This window comes from Moschus berezovskii, chromosome 12, assembly GCF_049115385.1.
Source record: "Moschus berezovskii isolate FMDL1 chromosome 12, NW_MosBer_1.0, whole genome shotgun sequence".
Lineage (NCBI taxonomy): Eukaryota > Metazoa > Chordata > Mammalia > Artiodactyla > Moschidae > Moschus > Moschus berezovskii.
In genome coordinates, this window is record NC_142471.1 from 91,799,636 (window position 1) to 91,819,394 (window position 19,759).

Here is a 19,759-nt window from a genome sequence, read left to right on the forward strand (position 1 = left end):
GATGCTTTATACAGCACTCGACACACAGCTCCAGAGAATTACGAAGTGGAATTTAGATTTGGAGACGTCACCCAGCGTGAAAAGCAGAAGGATGAAGAGACAAACAGAAGTTAAACACAGCATGACGGAATGATAAGATCCAATCACATGCAAAAAAGTTCCCAAGGAGATAAAAGAGAAAATAAAGGCAAGATAGCAGTTGAAAAGATAATGATTAAGAACTTTCTATAATTGATTAGATCCAAGAAACACTACAAGGGAATACGGCTCAACCATTAAAAAGAATGAACTAAAGCCATTTGCAGCAATATGGCTGGACCTAGAGACTGTCCTGCTGAGTGAAGTAAGCCAGAGAACAGACACATCATACAACATACCGTATATGCGGAATCTAAACATAAATGATAGAAACGAATTTATCTGCAAACTGGAGACAGACTCACAGACTTAGAGAATGAACTCACAGTAACCACAGGGGAAGGATGCGCGGAAGGGATAGGTAGGGAGTTTGGGATCGACCTGTCCACACGGCTGTATTTAAAGTGGATAACCAACAAGTTCCTGCTGTACAGCACAGGGGACTCTGCGCTATGCTATGTGGCAGCCTGGATGGGAGGGGAACTTGGGGGAGAATGGATACATGTGTATGTATGGCTGAGTCCCTTTGCTGTCCATCTAAAACCATCACAACATCGTTAATCAACTCTGCTGCTAGCAGAGTTCCCCTCCCCAAAATAAAATGTTTTAGAAAAAAAAAAAAAAAAGATTCAAGAAGCACAGCAAGGCTGGACAGACATAAAGTAAGTCTATTTATTAAAATATGATAATAAAACTATGAAAACACAAACAAAGGATACCCTGAAAAGCAACCAGAGAAAAAGGCAAGTTTAGTGCAAAAGAACAATCTTGAAACTAAAGACTTGTCAACAGTGACAGCAGAGGCCAGCACACCCCAGGTAAGACCTGCCAAAGGACAGTAACTGTCAACCTAGGATTCTATATAGAGGTAAGCTAATATTGAAGAAAAAGAGAAAACAAGCACTTCCCAGCAAACAAACATAGGGAATTTGCTATTCATAGACCTTCAATGCAACACGACTTTGATAAGAGGCAAACTGAATCCAGAAGGCAGAAGAGATTTGAAAGAAGACATGATAAAAAAAAAAAAAGGCCTTGGTAACACTGGATGAACCCCCCAGGTCAGTAGGTGCCCAGTGTGCTACTGGAGAAGGGTGGAGAAATAACTCAAGAAAGAAAGGAGAGATGGAGCCAAAGCAAAAACAACGCCCAGTTGTGGATGGGACTGCTGATGGAAGTAAAGTCTTATGCTGTAAAGAACAATACAGCATAGGAACACGGAAAGTTAGATCCATGAAGCAAGGCAAATTGGAAGTGGTCAACAGGAGATGGCAAGAGTGAACATCGACATTTTAGTAATCAGTGAACTAAAATGGACTGGAATGGGTGAATTTAACTCAGATGACCATTATATCTACTACTGTGGGCAAGAATCCCTTAGAAGAAATGGAGTAGCCATCATGGTCAACAAAAGAGTCCAAAATGCAGTACCTGGATGCAATCTCGAAAAAGAGAATGATCTTGGTTCGTTTCCAAAGCAAACCGTTCAATATCACAGTAATCCAAATCTATACCCCAACCAGTAACACTGAAGAAGCCAAAGTTGAACAGTTCTATGAAGACCTACAAGACTTTCTAGAATTAGCACACAAAAAGGAGGCCCTTTTCATCACAGGGGACTGGGATGCAAAAGTAGGAAGTCAAGAGATATCTGGAGTAACAGGAAAATTTGGCCTTGGAGTACAGAATGAAGCAGGGCAAAGGCTAACAGAGTTTTGCTAAGAGAACGCACTGGTCATAGCAAACACTTCTTCAAACACGAAAGACAACTCTACACATGGACATCACCAGGTGGTCAACACCGAAATCAGATTGATTATATCCTTTGCAGCCAAAGATGGAGAAGCTGTATACAGTCACCAAAAACAAGACCAGGAGCTGACTGTGGCTCAGACCATGAACTCCTTATTGCCAAATACAGACTTAAACTGAAGAAAGTAGGGAAAACCACTAGACAATTCAGGTAAGACCTAAATCAAATCCCTTATGATTATACAGTGGGAGTGACAAATAGATTTAAGGGACTAGATCTGATAGATAGAGTGCCTGATGAACTATGGATGGAGGTTCGTGACATTGTACAGGAGACAGGGACCAAGACCATCCCCATGGAAAAGAAATGCAAAAAAGCAAAAGAGCTGTCTGACAAGGCCTTAAAAACAGCTGAGCAAAGACGAGAAGCTAAAAGCAAAAGAGAAAATGAAAGGTATACCCATCTGAATGCAGAGTTCCAAAGAATAGCAAGGAGAGATAAGAAAGACTTCCTCAGTGATCAATGCAAAGAAATAGAGGAAAACAATCAAGTGGGAAAGACAAGAGATCTCTTGAAGAAAATTAGAGATACCAAGGGAACATTTCATGCAAAAATGAGCACAATAATGGACAGAAATGGTGTGGACCTAACAGAAGCAGAAGATATTAAGAAGAGGTGGCAAGAATACACAGAAGAACTGTACAAAAAAGATCTTCACGACCCAGATAATCACAATGGTCTGATCATTCACCTAGAACCAGATATCCTGGAATGTGAAGTCAAGTGGGGCTTATGAAGCATCACTATGAACAAATCTAGTGGAGGTGATAGAATTCTAGTTGAGCTATTTCAAATCCTAAAAGATGATGCTATGAAAGTGCTGCACTCAACATTCCAGCCAATTTGGAAAACTCAGCAGTGGGCACAGGACTGGAAAAGGTCAGTTTTCAATCCAATCCCAAAGAAAGGCAATGCCAAAAAATATTCAAACTACCGCACAATTACACTCATCTCACATGCTAGCAAAATAATGCTCAAAATTCTCCAAGCCAGGCTTCAACAGTATGTGAACCATGAACTTCCAGATGTTCAAACTGTATTTAGAAAAGGCAGAGGAACCAGAGATCAAATTGACAGCATCTGTTGGATCATCAAAATGCAAGAGAGTTCCAGAAAAACATCTACTTCTGCTTTATTGACTAGGCCAAAGCCTTGACCGTGTGGAACAAATTGTGGAAATTCTTCAAGAGATGGGAATGCCAGACCACCTGACCTGCCTCCTAAGAAATCTGAATGCAGGTCAAGAAGCAAAAGTTAGAACTGGACATGGAACAACAGACTGGTTCCAAATTGGGAAAGGAGTATGTCAAAGCTGTATACTGTCACCCTGATTATTTAACTTCTATGCAAAGTACATCATGCAAAATGCCAGGCTGGATGAAGCACAGGCTGGAATCAAGATTGCCAGGAGAAATATAAAAAACCTCAGATATGCAGATGACACCACCCTTATGGCAGAAAGTGAAAAGGAACTAAAGAGCCTCTTGATGAAAGTGAAAGAAGAGAGTGAAAAAGTTGGCTTAAAACTCAACATTCAGAAAACAAAGATCATGGCATCTGGTCCCATCACTTCATGGCAAATAGATGGGTAAACAATGGAAACAGTGACAGACTTTATTTTTTGGGGCTCCAAAATCACTGCAGACGGTGACTGCAGCCATGAAATTAAAAGATGCTTGCTCCTTGGAAGAAAAGCCATGACCAACCTAGATAGCATATTAAAAAGCAGAGACATTACTCTGCCAACAAAGGTCTGTCTAGTCAAAGGTATGGTTTTTCCAGTAGTCATATATGGATGTGAGGGTTGGACTATAAAGAAAGCTGAGCACCAAAAAATTGATGCTTTTGAACTGTGGTATTGGAGAAGACTCTTGAGAGTCCCTTGGATTGCAAGGAGATCAAACCAGTCCATCCTAAAGGAAATCAGTCCTGAATATTCATTGGAAGGACTGATGCTGAAGCTGAAACTCCGATACTTTGGCCACCTGATGTGAAGTACTTACTCATTGGAAAAATCCTGATACTGGGAAAGATAGAAGGCAGGAGAAGAAGGGATGAGACGGTTGGATGGCATCACTGACTCAATGGACACGTGTTTGAGCAAGCTCCAGGAGATGGTGATGGACAGAGAAGCCTGGCATGCTGCAGTCCATGGGGTCTCAAAGAGTCGAGCATGACTGAGCAACTGAAATGAACACTGGATAAATCAAAATAAGCCTGCACTACTAAAAACTAAAGTGAAGTCTACTGACCACCACCCCACTATATTTGTTTAATGAGAGATATGCTTCAAAATGGTAGACTAGGGACTTCCCTGGTGGTCCAGTGCTAAGACTCCATGCTACCAATACAAGGAGCTCAGGTTCCATCCCCGGTCAGGGAACTAAATCCCACGTGCCACAACTAAGAGATTGCATGCTTCAACTGAGAGCTCGCGTGACACAGTTTAAGATTCCACATGAGACCCAATGCAAATACATAAATGAACTAAGGAGATCGCACATCCTGCGACTAAGATCCAGCAGAGCCAAATAAATAAATAAATATTTTTAAATAGTAGACTAAAATACTAGACAACAATAAGAATAAATAGGAGAGACAACGAAAGGCATGGAAGCATTCTCAGTTCGTGGAGGTGTTTGGGAGGCAGCCAGAGTCCCCAGCTACCTTTATACTTTGTTACCTAAAGTGCAACATTAATGGTTTAACACTATTACTAAATTGTGGAAAACAGATATGCAATCTCTAAATTCCTAGAGCTGGAAAGAAGTAGGTGTAAACAGTCTTTCAGCAATATCATGCGTGCATGCATGCTAAGTCACTTCAGTTATCTGACTCTGCAAGCCCATGGACCACAGTCCACCAGGATCCTCTGTCTATGGGATTCTCCAGACAAGAATACTGAAGTAGGTTTCTATGCCCTTCTCCAGAGGATCTTCCCAACCCTGGGATCAAACCCGCATCTCTTATGTCTCCTCCACTGGCAAGTGAGTTCTTTACCTCTAGTGCCACTTGGGAAGCCCACAGCAATATAATATTACACAGAAAAAAAAGGTGCGGAAAAAATATCAAAATTCAGTAAACTTTTAGTAAACAGAGAACAAAGGGGAAGAAGAGTTCAAAACATGAAAGATCACAACACACACGAAGGAACGGACCTGTGAGCTAAGAGGCAGCAATCATAAAGTTTTAAAATCCAGGCATATTTTGTTTAAAATAGACAGATGTTAAATATAATGACATGGAAAATTTGCAACCGAAGAGACAGGAAAAGATATACCAGGAGAGTATAAACCCAAAGAAAACTGATGTGGTAATATATATAAACTGGTACAACAAGTTTGGAAAGCAATGTAAAAATACAGATCAAAGTAGAAAACCAGCTTACTCTACAACTCAACCGTTCATCTGTTGTCGATTTTCTAGAATTCACCTACATGTGAAGAGATAAGCATAAATATCCTTGGACCAGGCTTCCCGGGTGGCTCAGCAGTAAACAACCCACCTGCCAATGCAAGAGACCTAAGGGACAAGGGTTCAGTTACTGGGTTGGGAAGAAGCTCTGGAGGAGGAAAATAGCACCCCACTCCAGTATTCTTGCCTGGAGAATCCAATGGACAGAGAAACCTGGCAGGCTACAATCCACAGAGTCACAAAGACTCGGACATGACAGAAGCGACTTAGCACACATGCAATCCTTGGACCCGTGCAATATCAAGAGCAGGGGAAACATATTTATCCATACAGGGGTGTACAATTCATGGTTTAACCATTCAATTAAAAGGAATGAAGCAAGCACATGTATCAGTAAGTCTTCAAAATCACAGTGATTTTTTTTTTTAAAGCAAGTTGCCGAAAGCTGTTGTATACCGTAGGGTAGCACTTATATAATATTTAATATAGAAATAATATCAAATATCTATTAAGGATGCTGCTACTTAGTAGCTCAGTCGTGTCCAACCCTTTTCTACCCCATGGACTATAGCCTGCCAGGCTCCTCTGTCCACGTGATTCTCCAGGCAAGAGTACTAGAGTGGACTGCTATTTCCTTCTCCAGGGGATCTTTCCAGCCCAGGGATCCAACCTGCATCTCCTGCTTGGCAGGCAGATTCTTTACCACTGAACCACCTGATGTAAACATATATGTATCAGAGTAGTGGTTGTCTCTTCAGAAAGAGGATGAAGAGCTGGATGGCTGGAGAGAATGGGGGATGGTTACAAGCAATCTTTAACATTTTACATCTTTAAATTTGAAGAATTCTGAAGAGTAACAAAATCTGCTTGACAGGAAGAATATGGGTGTGTAACTTATTCTACATCCTTTTCTCGGCTCTAACGATATTTCACATTCTATGAAAGAATGGATAACGGAGCCAAAATTCTTTTTTCATGACCATATCTCAAATTTTACTGAAACGGGTGGAATAAATGATTTTAGTTTAGAAATTCTGGTCTGCTTGCCTTATTTCAGGAATACGTGTGGTCTGTTAACCAGAGTGTAGCTGCATTTTAAGATGTAACACACACTTGGTTCTGATGCAGCCTTTCAAGAGCACCACCAAAACCCCCAGGATTTCAGAAAGCAAACCTGGGTTCTCCGATGACATTCAGGTTCCTGTGAGCAGAGACCTCATGAGAGATGCTTCGTCCTATCCTGGTTTTAACCACAAATGCAGCAAAACACAAGACAAGAACTCTTTTGGTAAAACTGCAGGCTGTCATTTACCACGCCCTGCCAAGAGAGGATGTCAGGGTATATCACAAACAGTTCTAAGAATGGTTCATCTAAAGGGATTGGAGAGATCAATGCTTCCAGGACAGACGGAAGGTGCAGAGTCGGTCCAATGAGGCGGCCCGATTTTTTAAGCAGTTGCCTAGAAACTAAGTTCTTGGTGTCACCTTTGCTGTTGTTCACTCGCCAGGTTGCATGACGGGGTGACCCCAGGGACTGCAGCGCACCAGGCTTCCCTGTCTCTCACCATCTCCTGAAGTTTGCCCAAGTTCATGTACATTGAGTCGGTGATGCCATCTAACCATCTCATCCTCTGTCTCCCTCTTCTCCTTCTGCCCTCAGTCTTTCCCAGCATCAGGATCTTTTCCAGTGAGTTGGCTCTTTGCATCAGGTGGCCAAAGTACTGGAGCGTCAGTTTCAGCATCAGTCCTTCCAATGAGTATTTAAGGTTGATTTCCTTTAGGATTGACTGGTTTGATCTCCCTGCTGTCCAAGGAACTCTCAAGAGTCTTCTCCAGCATCACAGTTCAAAAGCATCAATTGTTTGGCACTCTGCCTTCTTAATGGCCCAACTCTTCCATCCACACATGACTACTGGAAAGACCATCGCTTTGACTATATGGAAATTTGTCAGCAAAGTGATGTCTCTGCTTTTCAATACACTGTCTAGGTTTGCCATAGCTTTCCTTCCAAGAAACAAGCGTCTTCTAATTTCAAGGCTGCAGTCACCATCTGCAGTAATTTTACAGCCCAAGAAGAGGAAATTTGTCACTGCTTCCATATTTTCCCTTCTATTTGCCATGAAGTGGTGGGACCAGATGCCATGATCTTAGGTTTTTTTTTTTTTAATGTTGAATTTTAAGTCAACTTTTTACTTTCCTCTTTCACCCTCATCAAGAGGTTCTTTAGTCCATCTTCACTTTCTGCCATTAGACTGGAATCATCTGCATATCTGAGGTTGCTAATAATTTCTCCTGGCAATCTTGATTCCAGCTTGTAACTCACCCAGCCCAATGTCACCCTGGGAGGACATAAAAGCTTAAACGATTAAAAAACAATGTCAATATGATGCTGAATTATCCAGCTTCTCCATCTCCTCAATCATTTAGAGGAAAAGTTTCAGTTCAGTTCAGTTCAGTCGCTCAGTCGTGTCCGACTCTCTGCGACCCCATGAATCACAGCACGCCAGGCCTCCCTGTCCATCACCAACTCCCGGAGTTCACTCAAACTCATGTCCACAGAGTCGGGGATGCCATCCAGCTATCTCATTCTCTGTCGTCCCCTTTTCCTCCCGCCCCCAACCTTTCCCAGCATCAGAGTCTTTTCCAGTGAGTCAACTCGTCGCATGAGGTGGTCAAAGTATTGGAGTTTCAGCTTTAGCATCAGTCCTTCCAATGAACACCCAGGACTGATCTCCTTTAGGATGGACTGGTTGGATCTCCTTGCAGTACAAGGGACTCTCAAGAGTCTTCTCCAACACCACAATTCAAAAGCATCAATTCTTTGGCGATCAGCTTTCTTCAGTCTAACTCTCACATCCATACATGACCACGTGAAAAACCATAGCCTTGACTAGACGGACCTTGGTTGGCAAAGTAATGTCTCTGCTTTTTAATATACTATCAAGGTTGGTCATAACTTCCCTTCCAAGGAGTAAGCGTCTTTTAATTTCATGGCTGCAATCAGCATCTGCAGTGATTTTGGAGCCCAAAAAAATAAAGTCTGACACTCTTTCCACTGTTACCCCGTCTATTTCCCATGAAGTGATGGGACCACATGCCATGATCTTTGTTTTCTGAATGTTGAGCTTCAAGCCAACCTTTTCACTCTTCTCTTTCACTTTCATCAAGAGGCTTTTGAGCTCCTCTTCACTTTCTGCCATAAGGGTAGTGTCATCTGCATATCTGAGGTTATTGATATTTCTCCCGGCAATCTTGATTCCAGCTTGTGCTTCTTCCAGCCCAGCATTCCTCATGATGTACTCTGCATATAAGTTAAATAAGCAAGGTGACAATATACAGCCTTGACGTACTCCTTTTCCTATTTGGAACCAGTCTGTTGTTCCATGTACAGTTCTGACTGTTGCTTCCTGACCTGCATACAGGTTTCTCAAGAGGCAGGTCAGGTGGTCTGGGATTCCCATCTCTTTCAGAATGTTCCACAGTTTATTGTGATCCACACAGTCAAAGGCTTTGGCATAGTCAATGAAGCAGAAATAGATGTTTTTCTGGAACTCTCTTGCTTTCTCCATGATCCAGCGGATGTTGGCCATTTGCTCTCTGGTGCCTCTGCCTTTTCTAAAACCTGCTTGAACATCTGGGAGTTCACGGTTCACATATTGCTGAAGCCTGGCTTGGAGAATTTTGAGCATGACTTTACTAGCGTGTGAGATGAGTGCAATTGTGCGGTAGTTTGAGCATTCTTTGGCATTGCCTTTCTTTGGGGTTGGAATGAAGACTGACCTTTTCCAGTCCTGTGGCCACTGCTGAGTTTTCCAAATTTGCTGGCATATTGAGTGCAGCACTTTCACAGCATCATCTTTCAAGATTTGAAATAGCTCAACTGGAATTCCATCACCTCCACTAGCTTTGTTCGTAGTGATGCTTCCTAAGGCCCACCTGACTTCACATTCCAGGATGTCTGGCTCTCGGTCAGTGATCACATTATCGTGACTATCTTGGTCATGAAGATCTTTTTTGTACAGTTCTTCTGTGTATTTTTGCCACCTCTTCTTAATATCTTCTGCTTCTCTTAGGTCCATACCATTTCTGTCCTTTATCGAGCCTGGACATTAAATACAGCCCAAGGAAGCAGGATAAAGAATGCGCAGGGGTGAGTACAAGGATTAAAGCGGCAGCCTGTCAAAAAGCATGATCTTCAGGGTGCACATTTCAACTGACAGAGTTGATGAAGTACACTATCATTCTGTTTCAAGGCAAACTACCGTACAATCTCTGTGCTAGAGACATTTAATTATTTTCAAGACAGAGTATATAGATGACAGAACGTGAACAACGGTGAGGCTAAGACCTGGTCGCCATCATGAGACAGCCTGGGGATGGCCCATAGCAGACACCCAGCCATCAAAGCTGTGGTTTCCTCCTCTGCACAGTGAGGGCAGTAACAGTGCCATGGCACGCTGCTTCCCCAGGGACCGAATGACAGTGCAGGCAGAGGCCCTGCCAGCGCGCCCGGCGCGGAGCGCTCAGGAATCACTGTGGGCTGGTATTCAAGCTGCGGCTTCTTGGCCGGCATGCTCAGTCGGGTCCGACTCTTTGCGGACCCACGGACTGTAACCTGCCAGGCTCCTCTGTGCATGGGATTATGCTGGCAAGAATCCTGGAGTGGGTGGCCATTTTCTCCTCCAGGGGATCTTCCTGACGCAGGGATCAAACCTGTGTCTCCTGCAGCTCCTACACTGGCAGGCAGGTTAAAACTTTAGGGTCCACAACATACTAAACAAACTCACACAAAGAAACAGCTGCTCCAAATGCACAGACACTACTCCCCAAACACTCTGTATAGATTATATCAACTCCCCTTTCTCAAACCCAGAGAGCCAATAATTAAAGGACTGTGTATCCTACAGAGCTGTTTCATACAGCTTTCTGTGGGCACACAGCCAAGGGGCTAGCCATTCGGTACAGAAGGAACATGTGAAAGTGTTTCTCACACCTGTCTTTATAAATCAGATACTGCAGCAACAATTCCGCTTAAAGAGGCCTCTGGAACGTACTATGATACAAAAACAACAAAAATTTTTTTGCAACTGTAATGAGTTCATTACGGCATCATCTCCACCAGGAAGAAATGTGCTTAGCTTCTTTAGATGATGTAGTTGCATTCCTGAAAAAATAGCCTTACAGTTTCCACAGCTGCAACATCTATCTAATTAGGTGCATGTTGACTTTGAGTATTTATAGATTTTTAAAGGAAAGTTTTGAAACATTTAAAAGTGAATGTAATTTTTGTTTCCACAAGGAAGGGCTAGAAAGCGCCAAATGACAAGCGAGTTGGGGAGGTGGGGGAGGCACCTCTGTACACAGAGTGTGGTGATACAAGCCCGGGCTGCCTTTCAAATGTCCAGGGTGGATTCAGAGGTGTTTGTCTGCACTCCCTCCTGAAAGCCTATAAAACAAATAATAATCATAAACATAATTTAATAAAAAACAGAGTTGGAGAGAAAATAGCAATACACAAGAGAAAGCAACAGGGCTTTAGCAGAGGGGAGACAAACGATTACCTCCTCAGCAGGACAGACAGGCGGGAGTCCTGCCCGGAGAAGAGGGAAGCCATCTAGGAGGTGGGATGAGTGCCAAGAATCTTGGAAGACTTGGGCATGGGAGGCACGCAGACACCTCTGATGGGCAATACCGTCTAGGCTCGAAGACATTCCAAGGCAAAGTTAGAGCTGCAGGTCCCTTGCAAAGGCACCACGTAGGTGACTGCCCCTCCCATTTCATCAGACAGGAGATGTGTTTTCTGGAGGCTCTGAAGCAGAGACGTTCTGTATGCTAGGACCCAGGCATCGCTAAGAGTGAGGAAGTGGTAGCAAAGTGCCAAACTAAAAGCAAAAGGATTTTTAAAAAGAAAAAAAAAAACCCACAAAGCACACCCATGGGTGAGACACCCGCCTTAACCCCATTCCACTGCTCAGCTCACAGGCCCCAGGCTAGGCAGGCTTAGCTCCCCAGCTGTTTGCTGTTTAGTCTCTAAGTCATGTCTGACTCTTTGCAATCCCATGGATGGTAACCCACCAGGCTCTTCTGTGAATGGGACTTCCCAGGCAGGAATATTACAGTGGGTTGCCATCTCCTTCTGCAGGGGATCTTCCTGACCCAGAAACTGAACCTGCGTCTCCTGCTTGGCAGGCTGTTTACTGCTGAGCCCCCTAAGAGTAGTGGCAGAATTCTTTTTTGGACCAATGTAAGAAAAAAGACATAGTGATGGATGGAGGCCCCCCAACAAAATGTAGGCCCACCATTTACTAAGCTCTTCTTTGAAGCATACAGAAGTTTCAATCAACTTTTTAGTGTCTCATTGTTAAATATAAACAGACCACCAAAATATAGACATTTGAAGCAACTCAAAGACTATACCAAATAGGAGGGTGAGAGCTGAGAGCTAACAGTGAGAATAAAGTCAGTGACACAAGGTTTAGAAAGTAAAAATTAAGATAATTTCATAGAAATCTTGCATCCATTATGAAAGAAAAAAAGAACAGAATCTTATTTTTTTTAAATAGAACATTGATAGAACAAGAAACATTCCATGGAAATTAAATATATAGTAGCAGAAATAAATAACTTGAGTAGCAGGGTTGGAAAGTGAAATTAAACAAACTCTCCCAGAAAGTTGAACAAAGTAAAAGAGATGAAAAATAGAGGAAACAATTAGAGGATGTTTTCAGGAAGTTAGGACATATAGCTTTTTTTCAGTTTCAGAAAAAAAGCATGATAAGAACAGTGAGAAAGAAATAATAAAAGGAAGCATGTTGGAATTTACAGCATGAATTTTCAAGCGGAAAGTATCAGCATAACTACTGATAAGAATTTAGCTAATGCACATTATCATGAAATGTAAAAATACTGGGAATTAAGATGACAAAAGCTTTGAGAAAGAAAACAGGCTACATATAAAGGGTGAGCAATCACCAAGCTCTCAACCTCCCAACGGGCCCAGAGGCAATGAGGACATGTCTCACAGAATATCGAGGGGATGTGCTTTCGTCTTGCAATTTCATTCCTAAACTAACAATCAAAGGTGATACATATATTACCACTTTTAATATATATATGTGTCTCTGCTCAGCTGTGCAATTGGTCTGACTCTTTGTGACCCCAAGGACTGCAGCCCTCCAGGCTCCTCTGTCCATAGGATTTCCCAGGCAAGAAGACTGGAGTGGGTTGCCATTTCCTCCTCCAGGGGATCTTCCTGACCCAGGGATCAAACCGGAGTCTCCAGTGGCTCTTGCCTTGGCAGGCGGATTCTTTATCACTGTGCCACCTGGGAAGACACACACACGCGTGTGTGTACATGTGTGTGTGTGTATTGTTGTTGTTTAGTCGCTAAGTATGTCCAACTCTTTTGGGACCCCATGGACAGTAGCCTGCCAGGCTTCTCTGTCCATGGGAGTCCCCAGACTAAATATACACACACACATATATATATATATAAACACCAATGTGAACAACTAAAAATAATATTTTTTTCCATCTTCCATGGAGCAAGCATGTGTCACAGTCTAGCCAAGAAAAAAATCTGCTACAAAGGCTTCTGGAAATATTCTTATCTTCCCAATAAAAAATAGATTTAGCGATTCTGTTTTTTGCCTCTTCTGCCTTATTGCTGCCGAGAATGCAGATATAATGCCAAAATGTACAGCAGCCATCATGAGAGCACGAGGTACTAAGCAGAAAAGCAAAGGCCAACATGTAAGTGTGGCAGGCCAAGCCAAGGGCAAAGGCTCAGCTCCCTGATGAAAGAGAGATGAAGGGAAATCACAGAACATGGTGTGGCAAGATCAGAAGCAATCTTCGCTTCGCAGTGAACATGAACGCTGTTGGTTCAAAGAGTGGCAACATTATATTGGGAAGCTGGAAAGAAGAGAAGCCCATGAGGCTGCAGTAGAGATAGCGGAGGAGGGGTGGGGGGGATGGTGAGAAAGCAGATAACAGGAAAACAGGCGATAGGTTATCCAGAGGTTTGGATTTTCTTAAGAACCATAGAAAGCCACTGGAGAGTTTTAAACAGGAAACCAGCAGGATCCAACTCATGATTGAAATAGATGACTTTGGCCGTGGCGCTGGGAAGAGAACACTGACCGGGGACAGAGGGAGAAGCCAACAGATGGGTCAGGAGATGACTACACTCGGGATGTGAGCTCACAGAAGACATCAAAAGAAGGGAGAAATGGCGGCCAAAGCTGCGGAGGGCCTCTTGAAACGGGGGGGTGGGGGCGTGGATAGATGAAAACACACTTTGGAGGCTGGTGGCTTACGCAGGGCCAGGTGCAGACTCAGGATGACCTCCGTGTTTGCATGGCATCTGGAAAATGCGAGGGGCGTGACCACTGAGTTGGGAAGGTAGAGGCGGGGGTGGAGAGTACCCAGGGCTCTGCTTCGCCCTGTTAAGGCTTGCCCGGTGGCTCAGCTGTAAAGAACCCACCCGCAATGCGGGAGACTCGCAGGAGATGCGGGTTCCACCCCTGGGTCAGGAAGATCCCCTGGAGGAGGGCGTGGCAACCCACTCCGGGGTTCTTGCCTGGAGAGTCCCATGGACGGAGGAGCCTGGAGGGCTACACGTGCGGTCCCAAGAGTCGGACGCGACAGCAGCCAGACAACAGTATCGAGGACTGGGGCGCCACTGGAGGGCGTCAAGCGGGAAACCACGGGAGACGCAGAGAGGCGAACCCCAGAGCACGCCCGCCCCGTCTGCAGCACACGGCAACTCGTCCCTCTCTCTTGCCAGCACAAAGAGATATCTCATAACACATTCGGGTTTTTAAACAACCTCCATGCTCTGATTTGGTGCACCGACTAACTTAAGACTTGATACTGAGAACCCAAGAACAAACAAGCAGTGAATCCTGGTATATCTCAGCATGTAATCACTCTGAATGTTTTGGCTTAACTGGTTTTCTAGTGAAAGTGTTACTCATTCAGTCGTGTCTGACTCTTTGCAACCCCATGAACTGTAGCCCGCCAGGCTCCTCTGTCCATGGAATTCTCCAGGCAAGAATACTGGAGTGGGTTGCCATTCCCTTTTCCAGGGGATCTTCCTGACCCAGGGATGGAACCTGTGTCTCTTATGTCTCCTGCATTGGCAGGCGAGTTCTTTACCACTGGTGCCATCTGGGGAGCCCCTGGACCATTCTAAAGGTTTTGGTTTAATTGGTTTTCTATTCTGAGTCATAGCTATCCTCGGGAAAAACTCTCTCAACCAAAGCTGCAGCCATAAAATAATAAAAGTCCTTCCTCCATGAAATAATTTCCCATTATTAGCTTGACTTAGTAAACATTTTCCTCTTTTTTTTTTTAAAAAAAAGCACTTATTGTCCATGTTCAGTGGACTTCTGTTTATGTGTACAGAACGTGTGCCAAGGCAAAGACCACCTCAGGCACACTCTGAGATTCTGTTTCAGTTTTTTTTTAAACTTCTTTCTCAATAAATATTCAAAAGGACCAATTTGTACAAAAGTCTTTCAAAACATTTTTGATGACTATTATTTTCACTTGCAGGTCAGAGAGTTATTCAACTAAACAGTCAGCAGTATTTTTTCTTGGCTTTCTCATTGCTTCTTCCTTGCTTTGAGCAATCCTTTTATTTAATCATTAATTCCAAATTGGTCTTCATTGGCATGTGGATTTTAATGAGAGCTGGGTTTTAGCCACATTACAGTAGGAGCGGTGGAGGGGGAGGGTAGTGGGTAGCCGTGGCAAAGGCAAAACTAAACGTACCCTAAGATGGTAACGTTTCTTGATTGAGGCCAGTTGCTGAAAAAATAAATGCCTGTGATACAGAACCATAGTAATCTGGAGCTGGAGATGAGGCAAGACTTTCATCGCTAGGCCGACAGCGCCTCCGGCGGCAGAAAGACGGCGGAGGCGGGGACGGGGACCCGCAGAAACTTGCGAATTTTTAAAAAGGCACCTGCTGTTTGAGTTCTCATCGTGCAAAAAGATCCACAGGTGCCCGATTTTAAGGGTAGACAACTGGGGGAAACCTAGATCTTTATAAAACGGCTACAACAGCCACACTTTAGCTTAACTTGGAGTTAAGTTGTTGCTTTACACAAAGTTGATTTAAGTAACCAGTTGGCAGAGAAAGTGACGGAGCTGCGGGAGACAGAAAGATTCTGCTCAGGTTTGGCCGCCGCGGACCACCGGGGAGCTATCCGGAGTCCAAAAAAAAAGAGGGAAAGAAAATTAAAGAAGTGAGCACGAGAGTCTCTCTTTTTTTTTTTCTTTTTTTTTAAAACTGGAGAGCCCCGTGGAAGGCGGCGGGCACACCTGTGGGCCCGGGGGTGGCTCACCTGCGCGGTGACGGCGCGTCCCCCGCACAGTGGATCCGAGGGGGAGGCAGGGGCGGACAGGAAACCGCAGGGAGAGGTGACCCGGAGTTAGAGATGGGGGTCGGTTCATCGGTGACAGAGTGAGAGGACCCGCGCGCATCCTCCCGGGCGACACCCTGGCAGATGAGCCCCGGGAGGGGAGGGCGCGCGAGCGGCCCCGAGGCTGTGCCCCCCGGCCCCGCGCGCAGGCGGCTTCGGAGCGCCGAGCCAGGGGCCCCCTCCTCCCCCGGGAGCTGGCACCTGGGCCGTGGGGGAGCGGCGAGGGTCTCCTCCGAGCCGGGCGCCCCAATCCCGGCGCTCCGCAGCCGAGTCCCCCCGCCCCAGCGGGGCGCGCGGAGCCCCGGGGGCACGGGTCCCCAGCGGGCCGGCGGGCGGGCCGCCGCCTCGGCTCGGCCACTTACCTCGGGCCGCGCGCGGCGCCAGCAGAGCCCCGGCCAGGGCGAGCAGGAGGGCGCGGGCGCGGGGCGCGGGCGGCGGGCGCGCGGCCATCGTCGCCAGCCTTCGGTGCAGCGGCAGCTCGCGGGCCGGGCGGCGGGCGCTGCACCATCCCCCGCGGGCGCCGGGCAGGGGCCGGGCGTCGCGACCCGCGGGGACTTCCTGCTGCGGGGAGGCAGCTCCGAACCCCCTCGTGCAGTGCCCGGGCCGCGGCAGAGCTCGTCTAGGCTTTCATTTTTTTAAAGAAAGTTTTCCCTTGGCGTGTGTGTGCGCGCGTGTGTGTGTGTGCGCGCGCGCTGTGCTGGCACGGGCCAAGCCTTGACCGTTGCAATAAATGAGCAAACTGTCCGAGTTGGCCCCGGGACGAGGAAGATCGTTAGGGCGAGGAGGCAGGCCTGTGAAATGGATCCACGGCCCGCAGTCACCGTTCTCCTGACCACGGAACAAATTATCGTCTCCCCCGCCCGCCCGCGGCGTCCCGCGGGTCCTAGAGACCGCTCGGGGCTCCCCCAGCCCCCGCCCAGGGTCCCGCCCAGAGCCGGCGCTCGCCCACCCCCGGGCGGCTGGGGCAGGGCGCCTCCCGGGCCGCGCGCCCCGGCGGCGGCGGCGGCGGCGGCGGCGGCGGCACAGACGTGGCTCGGTGGCGGCGGGCGCAGGAGCGCACACACATCCCCGCCCCGGGGTGATGTGGCCGCGGGGCCCCGGGCGCCCGGCTGCCAAGAGCACGCGCGGCGGCACGGTCCAGCTTTCCAGTCTGAGGCTGGAAATGATGACTCGGCTGCTCGCTCCAGGCTCGCCGGGAACCAGCGGAACGCGGGTAGCCGGTCTGAAAGGCTGTCCGCCGCTCCCCCGCCGGGCCGGTCCCGTAAGTTCCCAAACGGGGACATCTCCTGCCTGAGATTGAATTTGGACTTGAAGACACGCGACTTCTGGGCATGCTGCTTTTGAGGCGTTGCTTTAGGTTTTACCATCATAGATTGGCTCACGTTTCTTTTCCAGGGCATGGACCCCCCCCCAAAAAAATAAAAGGTGCACAGCAATGTTTCCCAAACTTTCCTGATGTAAGAAACGACTGGGTTTGTCTGTCAAAAATATTGATTCCTGGGTGCCCTCCCACACCCTTGAAATGACGCTCTCTAGCCAAGGGTCCAGGAAGCACTGGGTGTTTGGGAAACAGCAGTGAGGTGAATGAGACTTGCTTCCAGTCTGAGTTCTCTGCGGCCTCCTTCTCTTCTGCCACCTTCGCCTCAAAGAGCACAGTATCAGCTTTTATTAAAGCAGGGCTTGCCTTCTCCTAGAGCATGGGACCAGCAAGGAGAGGGCTACACAGACTAAAGGAGCTGGGGGCATCAAGATGGGTGCCCACCACCTGTGGAACCACCGAGATCCCTACCTTGACCACCTGTTAGAACCCTTAGCACTAAGGGGTTAATAACACCCCCACCCAGATTATTCAGCATCTCCAGCCATGGATGGAGCCTGAAGTGAAGTGTTAGTCGCACAGGCTTTCGGATTCTTTGCAACCCCATGGACTGTAGCCCGCCAGACTCCTCTGTCCAGGGAATTCTCCAGGCAAAAAGCATACTGGAATGGGTAGCCATTCCCTTCTCCAGGGGATCTTCCCCACTCAGGGATCGAACCCAGATCTCCCCCATTTTGGGCAGTTTTATTTATTTTTACTGTCTGAGCCACCAGGGAAGCCCAGATGGAGGCCAAAAAGTTTCTGAAGCCCCAGGTGATTCCACTATGCAGGCCAGAGGGAAAACCAGGAACAAAAACCTGTTCTATGACCTCCCACCAATTTCTGACCAAGCGTCATTCCAAGAGGCATTTAGCCAGTATTTGAGAAAACTGCGTTCCTCACCACCTCTTTTTACAGGAAAGGGGCTTTTCTCCTAGTTCCCTCCCACTCCTAGGTTTCTGCCATGTTCCTAAGAACCAGGTCAACTCCTCTAAACAACGTTCAGGCCTTTTATTGAAAAAAAACCAAAAGCCAGAAGCACTGGCCCCAAGACACCCTCCTCAGCGCCAAGGCATCTCAACACTCTGTCTGGAAGCCAGGCCTGGGTCCAAGCCCCAGTTTCAGTCCAGCCCTACTACTCACCCCTCTGTCTGTCCTTGGTACTTTCATTCTCTCCATTAGCAATTAGCAATGCTTTGTTGAGGTCTTGGGAAACCAAACCAATGAGAAACGCTTCTTGCTTTCCAAGACCTTTCTGTCTAGTCAGACAAACTGATCAATCCCGACTTTTGAATGGTGTGAGCTGGTTACTCGGCCTCTTTAATAATCACTAGGTTGTTTGCTAACTACTGCATTATTTATTACATACCTCATACAATGAGAGTATTGTGCTAAAAGTGCTTCCCAGGCATTGTTTCATTTTAAGATCCTGAAGATACGGATGAGGAAATTGCAATGTCTAGAGGTTAAGTCGTTTTCCTGTGGCCAAAGGGCTAAGTGGTAAATCAGAGCCCACACCAGGCCTATTTGCAGGCGCAGATTTAATTCTGATCTCCAAGCTGTGGGTTTAGCATCTGTTAAGTGAAAGTAAAATGCAAACTCCCAGGTGGTGGTAGTGAGCATTCAAGGAGCTGATGTAACACCTCCCCAAGCCAGGAGATTCCTGCTGTTTTTAAGAATGCACATCCATGGTACGTGCACTGGCGATCCTTATTATGGAGGTCTGGGAAGGACAGTTTTAGCAAGCACCCAGGTGGTTCTGATTGCCCTTGTTCTCTGGAACTTCCAGAAACACTGCACAAGGGAGTTTTAAATTGTGTCCTTTGAGATCAGTGGAGGAGACTCGCTTTCGAATGAGCCCAGCTGCTGGCCTCTTGAATCTTTCTGACTGGTTAAATTGTTTATTCATAATGGATGTAATATGCACTGTGCATTAGTCCTTATACACTTTCTCTCCGAACAATCCATCTCTTTTTCTCCTTTCATATTCAACTCTTGACTACTGAAGTCCATTTTTTTTTTTAAACCTGGAAGTTGCAAAGCTTTCTCCGAAGGGTTAAATGAAGGGCTAAATGTGCCCCCAGGACTGTCCTTGGTTTCTTTGTGATTGAATGAAACAAAACAGCCAATGCGGGGGTGGGGAGGGTGGAGATAGTAAAGAAAATCCTACCCACCAGCCCTGGTTTCTCCAGTTTCTAATTCACCACCTCTGTGAAGCAAGAAGCCTGGGCTAACGCTCTATCCATAAAGACTTATGACCCTCAGTAACAGCCAGCTAGGCAGAGGGGGAACCTTAGGTCTAGCAGATGGTCGGCCTTTGGATGAGAAGCCTGCCTCCTCCTCCCAGTTCACAGGAAATGGAAGCCGACGTGGCACTCAATACTGGATTGTTAGGTAATGGTACGGGGTCAGAGGCCAGGGTCTGCTCATTAAAATTTCAGATAGATGGCTTGTTGTCCTTTCCTTTCCTTTCCTTTCCAGAAGAACTGACCTTTGCAGCACCGTTTCCTGTGTGCTATTTTTGCTCTACAGCCTGGGCATTCACGGTGAACAGGGCACTTATTTCTCATCCAAGCTCACATTTAACTCAATCTGCTTTGAGTCCGA

General features: G+C 46.4%; 1 protein-coding gene across 1 annotated transcript in view; it reads right to left on the bottom strand.

Moving 5' to 3' along the window:
• The window catches only part of ADAM12 (ADAM metallopeptidase domain 12), a 414,517-nt gene extending 397,814 nt beyond the window's left edge, over positions 1–16,703 (bottom strand). The window contains exon 1 of the mRNA XM_055424409.2: positions 16,158–16,703. Coding sequence (XP_055280384.2) covers positions 16,158–16,245 — 88 coding nt within the window. The 5' untranslated portion in view covers positions 16,246–16,703. The remainder of the gene's footprint in view (positions 1–16,157) is intronic.
• Positions 16,704–19,759: the final 3,056 nt, after the last annotated feature.